Raw genomic sequence first — 7,633 nt, forward strand, 5'->3', positions numbered from 1 at the left:
CCCTCACTCCCATCATGATCGCACCTCCCTCCGTACCTAGTGGTGATTCCCTGGTTCATCATTAGGAGAAATTTTGTGCCTGCACATTCGACTCCCTGGCCCTCCATACTCGCTCTGCAAAACCTCAAACCTTGTTGAACCCAGCTCTCCACCTACTCAGCACCTTCACCTGTGAACCTATATGTGGCTGGAGAGACACGCAGGATGCTGGCGGGACTTACTTTGTATTCACGATTGCAAGCCTTAGGTGACCTCAATGCTGCCCCAGGCCTCCCCGCTTCACTCTCTAGATGACTCCTTTATGCCTTCTCCTTCCTCCTCAGCCCTCCAGCCACCTCCTTCACATCCTCACTCAGAGCTGATCACTTTAGGTTAGCATAAAAATAATTGTGGTTTTGGCCATTAAAAGTAAGGCAATAGGTCACGGAGAAAATCAAAGCATTAGAAAGAGATCTTCACAGCTCTGATCCCCACAATGACCCACCCACTGTATCTATCAATTCTAAGATGCATCTTTGTTAGAGCACATCTTAGCATCTCTGACACTGGAATGTTTCTTCCAGTCAATAGTTTGATTCTCCTTTCTTACTTTTGGATAGGTACTTACATTTAATAGTAACTTAGATTTGATGAAATACGGTAGCACATATGCTCTCTTGTTACCAGGGATGGACTGTTCTTGTCCTTATCCAAGGATGGAAGGGGTTGTCCTTTAAAACCAATCCCTTTCCTAGTGCACCAGATCCCATCCACTCTCATCCCTGTAAGAACACCACATCCGTAATTCTATCCACTCTTCCCCATAGAATCTTTCCCTTCTCTGCGGCATCATCCACAAGCACATGCTATTTTATTCCTCCTAGCTTATGAAAATGCTCTTGACTTGTATCTCACTACTGGCCCATCCTCCCCATTCTAGCAAAACTCCGTGGCAGAATGATCTTTGTTCCCCATCTCCAATTCCTCTCCTCCCTTTCTCTTTGAACTCCCTCCAAACCGGCTTTTAAGTCAGCATTCTACTCCACCTCCTCTTGCCAGGGTCGCCAGTCGGTAAATGCAGTCACCAGTTCTCAGGCCTCCTATTTGACCTCAACATAGCGTTTGAACACAGTTGAGCACTGTCTCCTCCTCGGAACCCTGTCCTAAGCTGGCTTGCTGGACACCACACTCTCCTGGTTCTTCTCCTACCTCAAAGGCCACTCCTTCTTGTCATCTTTGCTGGTTTCTCTTGGTGTCAATATCTAAAGTTTGCGGGGGGACCCAGGGTTCAGTCCCTTGCCCTATTTCCAAGTCTGGCTATACTGATACTGTCCATTCTCCTGGCTTTAAATACTACCTCCACACTGATGGTGCTTCTCTGAGCCTGGAACCTGCATCACTAACTCCCAACTCATTATCTCCTCTCGGGGACCCAACAGGTGTCTTCTTTGTTTGCTTGTTTGTTTTGTTTGTTTTTGAGACAGGGTCTCGCTCTGTCACCCAGGCTGGAGTGCGGTGGTGTGAAAAAGGCTCACTGCAACCTCGACCTTCCGGGATCAAGCCATCCTCCTGTTTCAGCCTCCCTAGTAGCTGGTACCACAGGCATGCATGCTACCGATTCGACTATTTTTAAATTTTTTTTGTAGAGAAGAGGGTCTTGCCATGTTGCCCAGGCTGGTCTCAAACTCCTGTGCTCAAGCAATCCTCCTGCCTTAGCCTCCTAAAGTAAGGGAGAGAGATGTGAGCCACTGCACCTGGCCTCATCAGGTGCCTTGAAGGTTACCTATTCACGGATAACCTTCTGATGAGAGCCTTCATTACACTTTACCCCTTCACCATGACTGTGACCCTCTTGAGGGAGACATTGTATTGTGTCATGTCTTCATGCCCAGCACATACTGCCAGGTAACCACTTGCTGAATGAATGAATCCGTGACCAAGAAGATGTAGAGCGGAAGGAGGGGGCTCAGGTTTTGATGGTGGGGAGCACTGGATTCATGGGATTCCTGAACTGAAAGGAGCAACCTGTTCAAAGGTGCAGAGGCAAGCCTCCCAGGAAAGCAGCCCTCACAGGAAGGGAAGGGAGAGGGGATAGCATTCGAGCATGGGGTACCGCAGGGACAAAGGCCCGGAGGCTGAAGTGGGCAGCTTGTTGGGGAAGACAGTGGACCAATAGGCAATTCATGAGAAGTCAAGATTAGAGACGTATATTAAAGCTAAACTCCCTCTTGAAAGGGCTTAACAGCTAGGCACAGGAACTTGGACATTAAGGTGTAGTCAGTGGGGAGAATTAAAGATTTTTGAGCAAAGAGGCGATGTAAGAGACCAAAGGGGCTCCAGAATTTCAGGTCAAAACAACTAGGAGAAAATATTGCACAAACAAGTGTTTCCTAAAAATGCAGGCTAATTGTTTCTTTCTTAATCCCAAATGCGAGAGTCAGGCTAAATTTAAATGACACAAAAACATGGTCATAAATAATGTAAAACCATGTCGTGAGAGTTATCCTCTTTTGATTACATCAAAGAAAGAGTATTAGTAAGATGTTAGTGCTTAACCCCTTTATAACATGTGTTTAATATCTGCCCCTTTCTTAAAAACAAAATGAGGCCAGGTGTGGTGGCTCACACCTGTAATCCCAGCACTTAGGGACGCTGAGGCAGGCGGATCATCTAAGGTCAGGAGTTCGAGACCAGCCTGGCCAATGTGGCAAAACCTTGTCTCTAGTAAAAATACCAAAAAAAAAAAAAAAAAAAATTAGCCAGGCATGGTGGTGCACACCTGTAGTCCCAGCTACTTGGGAAGCTGAGGCTGGAGAATTATTTGAACCCTGGAGGTGGAGGTTGCAGTGAGCTGAGATTGCACCACTGCACTCCAGCCTGGGTGACAGAGTGAGACTTTGTCGAAAGAAAGAAAGAGAGAGAGAGAGAGAGAAAGCAAGCAGGGAGGGAGGGATGGAGGGAAGAAGGAGAAAGAAAGAAAGAGAAAGGAAGGAAGGAAGGAAGGAAGGAAGGAAGGAAGAGAGAGAGAGAGAGAAAGTCTTGGGTGCAGAGACCTTGACAGGCAGTAGCGTCCAGCTGAAATTTAATTGCATTTGTTTTGTTTTTGTTATGTTTACTTTTACCTTTGTAGATAGTTTATAGCGAAGCATTTAATACTACAGTTAATGATACAGTTTACTTTTTCATTCATCAATAATTCAGTAAAGATTTATTGAGCACCTATTGTATGCCAGGCACAGTTCTAGATGCAGAGGATACAGCCACGGACAAGACAGACCAAAATCCCTGCCCTCATGGAGTTTCCACTCTAGTAGAGGACAACAGACAATAAACAAAATGAGAATGTCAAGTAGATGGTGAAATGTGGCGCTACGTTCTACGGAAGAAAACAAAGCAGGGGAGGGGAGAGTGACTGCTGGGTAAGGTCTTCCTCCACCTCCTTCACATCTTTGCTCACATGCCAGCTTCTCCTGGGCTTCACAGACCACCAATTTATAATTTCCATTTAAAACTTCCATTTTATTTCTTTATTTTTATTTTTATTTATTTTGCGACGGAGTTCTGCTCTTGTTGCCCAGGCTGGAGTGCAGTGGCACAATCTCGGCTCACTGCAACCCCTGCCTCCTGGGTTCAAGTGATTCTCATGCCTCAGCCTCCCGAGAAGCTGGGATTACAGGCACCTGCCACCACGCCCGGCTAATGTTTGTATTTTTAGTAGAGACACCTTGGCCTCCCAAAGTGTCGGGATTGGGATTACAGGCGTGAGCCATGGCACCCAGCCAAAATTTCCATTTTAAATTGGTGGTCTGGGAAGCCCATGAGAAAATGGCATGTGAGTAAAGATGTGAAGGAGGCAGAGGAATGAGCTCTGAGGCTGTGCAGGAGAAGACTGAGGCAGAGGGAACAGCAAGGGCAAAGGCCCTGTGGTAGGAATGTCCCAGAAGTGAGGAGCTGCAGGAGTCCGACGTGGCTGGAGAAGAGTGAGGAAGTGGGAGAGAAGCAGACTCTGAGGTCTGAAAGGTACCTCGGGGCCAGATCACACAGGGCCTTACAGGGCTTGGAAGGATTTCCGCTTTTACTCTGTCCCCAACGGGTGCATCATCATTAGAGGGGTTTGAGAAGGGAGAAGTGACATTATCCAACACTTAAATTTTAACATGACCACTTCGGATGCTGTGCCAAGAACAGATTCTAGGGGACAAGGGCAGAAACGGAGAACTTTTAAAAGGACACTATGATAACTTAGAAGATAATGGTTCTTTGGACAAGGACGGTACAAGTAGAGGCGGTATCAGATTCTGGATGTATTTTGAAGATAACACTGACAAATTGTATGTGGGGGTGAAAGAGAATTAATGGTGGGGCCGGGCTCAGTGGCTCATTCCTATAATCCCAGCACTTTGGGAGGCTGAGGTGGGCAGATCACCTGAGGTCAGGAGTTCAAGACCAGTCTGGCCAACATGGTGAAACCCCGTCTCTACTAAAAATACAAAAATTAGCCAGGCATGGTGGTGCACGCCTGTAATCCCAGCTACTAGGGAGGCTGAAGCAGGAGAATTGCTTGAACCTAGGAGGTGGAGGTTGCAGTGAGCTGAGATCGTGCCACTGCACTCCAGCCTGGGCGACACAGCAAGACTCTATTTCAAAACAAAAGAAAAGAAAGAAAGAAAGAAGGAAGGAAGGAAGGAAGGAAGGAAGGAAGGAAGGAAGGAAAGAAAGAAAGAGAATTCATGGTGGCTCTGAGGATTTTGGGCAGAGCAACTGCAAGGGTGGAGGCTCCATTACTGAGATGGGGATGAGCGTAGTGGCTCTGGGGGTGACAATCAGGAATTCCATTTTGAGTTTGAAATGCAGAGCGTACACCAAATGGAGCTGTTAAAGGGGTAGTTGTATACGTGTCTGGAGTTTCATGATACATATTTGCACTTTATTTATTTGACATAGAGTCTTACTCTGTCACCCAGGCTAGAGTGCAATGGCACAGTCTTGACTCACTGCAACCTCCACCTCCCAGGTTGAACCAATTCTCCTGCCTCAGCCTCCTGAGTAGCTGGGATTACAGGTGTGTACCACCACACCCAGATAATTTTTATATTTTTAGTAGAGATGGGGTTTCACTATGGTGGCCAGGCTGGTCTTGAACTCCTAACCTCAAATGATCCGCTCACCTTGGCCTCCCAAAGTGCTGAGATTACAGGTGTGAACCACCACACCTGGCCACGTATTTGCACTTTAAAAGTCAGCTGATATATCAGCTATAAAATGAGGATAAGAAGCCGGCGCGGTGGCTCAAGCCTGTAATCCCAGCACTTTGGGAGGCCGAGACGGGCGGATCACAAGGTCAGGAGATCGAGACCATCCTGGCGAACACAGTGAAACCCCGTCTCTACTAAAAATACAAAAAAATAGCCGGGCGAGGTGGCAGGCGCCTGTAGTCCCAGCTACTCAGGAGGCTGAGGTAGGAGAATGGCGGGAACCCGGGAGGCGGAGCTTGCAGTGAGCTGAGATCCGGCCACTGCACTCCAGCCTGGGTGACAGAGCAAGACTCCGCCTCAAAAAAAATAAAAATAAAAAAATAAAATGAGGATAAGAAAAGAAAAGAGAAAAAAAAAGTCGATTTAAAGAAAAAAATAATAATAGAAGTAGCATAAGGATATGGCAAAAATCACTGAAGTTGTACAGGAATGAGTAACCCCCGGAAAATACTGGGGCAGGTATGCAGAAGCCAGAGGAGCTCATGGAGAGAAGTGAGTGTGTGTGTTAGGGGAGGTTGATCCCCTTGCCTCCTCTCTCTTCCGCTCTAGGGCAGAAATGCGAGCTGTGGCTCTGTGGCTGTGCCTTCACCCTCGCTGATGTCCTCCTGGGGGCCACCCTGCACCGCCTCAAGTTCCTGGGACTATCCAAGAAATACTGGGAAGATGGCAGCCGGCCCAACCTGCAGTCCTTCTTTGAGAGGGTCCAGAGACGCTTTGCCTTCCGGAAAGTCCTGGGTGACATCCACACCACCCTGCTGTCGGCCGTCATCCCCAATGCTTTCCGGCTGGTCAAGAGGAAACCCCCATCCTTCTTCGGGGCGTCCTTCCTCATGGGCTCCCTGGGTGGGATGGGCTATTTTGCCTACTGGTACCTCAAGAAAAAATACATCTAGGGCCAGGCCTGGGGCTTGGTGTCTGACTGTCGGTGTCTCTGTGCTGTGTGATTCCCCGTGAGCTCTCAGTAACTCACTGTCTCATGAACACTTGGACAGCCCTCCCCGCCCTTTGTTCTGAGTAATAATATCATCAGTGTGAAAACATTCCATAGTTTAGAAGTAGACATTGCCAATGCTGTGACTCAAGGACACGGCTCTACTAAAAGAGAGAGAGGAAGCGAGAGAGAGAAAGACAAAAACCCAGAAACAAAACACGAATGCCTTTTCTTTCGATTCAAGGTCTCAAGATGGAACTGTGGGGACTGGTTAGAATCTGAGATGAGTCCCAGGATGTTTCATCCACCAGGGCCCAGATTCTGGGAGGTGCTGGGGACTCAGAGGGCCTGACCCCTCACCTCCCCTTCCCTCTTGCCCAGGGAATTCTTCCACAGGACAAAGCCAACATCAAGACTCAACTCCTCTAACCGGTACCTCTGAATGGGGCTGGATAACCGGAGACCCCATGGGAGGTCCCTGAAGATCAGACGGGGCTTCACGCTTCTCCTGGACATGGACTGGCTTGAGCCAAGGCAGTGGCACTCCAAAACCAGGCCGCAGTGGGGACGGACACCATGAGCACACCCTCTCATTGCCCTTCTGATTTGGCCCATGTGTTGGGTTTGGCGTTACTAGAAATCTCTGAAGGCAGCAGCCATCATCCTCTTCCTACCTTGAGTTTTTCTATCCTGTGAGGTGGGACTTTCAGTAAAAGCCATGTTGACCCTCTCTCAGAAGGTCAGTCCAGCCCAAGTGCAGGGGCGGACCTGGAGGTGGACAAACCTAGGTCCCCCTCCCAGCCTCCGCCCAAGCCACCTCCTTCAATACCCCCCTCCCAGGGTTGCCCCCGTGCTACACCATGCCATGGAGCCAGGGGGAGGGGGGAAGTCTCTGCATCCACGCCACCCACCCCGGTTGGGTCTCACTTTCCTGTGCCTTTTGCATGTTGGGAAAGGGTCTTGGTGTCACTGCCGCTCATGCATAGAAACCACCAAAAGCCCCAATAAAGCATCCAGGAGGAGCAGTTGCTTTTCACTTCTAAACCTATGTTGTCCATCTAGTTCTCATTGCCAAGCGCTGGAGCCAGAGGGTAGAGATGTGAGGTTTCAGTCTCAGTTCTTCACAAGAGCAAGCAAGAGTTGACTCCCAGTCTCAAGTTGCTGGGTCTAGGGCTGGCTTCCAGAGTGACTTTCCAGGGCTCTGACCTTAACATCAACCCAGCTCATTTAGGCACAGCATTTTACAGGTTACAGGGCATGTTTACAACCCTTTGCTCTCATTAACCTGTGCAAGGGCCGGGTCTGGTGACTCACATCTATAATCCCAGTGCTTTGGGAGACCGAGGTGGGAGAATTGCTCCAGGCCAGGAGTTCAAGACAAGCCTGGGCAACATAGCGAGACTCCATCTCCAGAAAATAAAATAAACCTATATATGGACCTCAGGGGGCACCCAGGGCACATGCCCCC

General features: G+C 48.7%; 1 protein-coding gene across 1 annotated transcript in view; it reads left to right on the top strand.

The window, feature by feature from the left end:
- GDAP1L1 (ganglioside induced differentiation associated protein 1 like 1) overlaps positions 1-7,187 on the top strand; it is a 33,511-nt gene extending 26,324 nt beyond the window's left edge. Inside the window, exon 6 of the mRNA XM_033186475.1 lies at positions 5,784-7,187. Within this exon, the coding sequence (XP_033042366.1) occupies positions 5,784-6,127 (344 nt within the window). The 3' untranslated portion in view covers positions 6,128-7,187. The remainder of the gene's footprint in view (positions 1-5,783) is intronic.
- The last annotated feature ends 446 nt before the right edge of the window (positions 7,188-7,633 follow it).

Source organism: Trachypithecus francoisi, unplaced genomic scaffold (genome assembly GCF_009764315.1).
Source record: "Trachypithecus francoisi isolate TF-2019V2 unplaced genomic scaffold, Tfra_2.0 Lachesis_group21, whole genome shotgun sequence".
Taxonomy (NCBI): Eukaryota; Metazoa; Chordata; class Mammalia; order Primates; family Cercopithecidae; genus Trachypithecus; species Trachypithecus francoisi.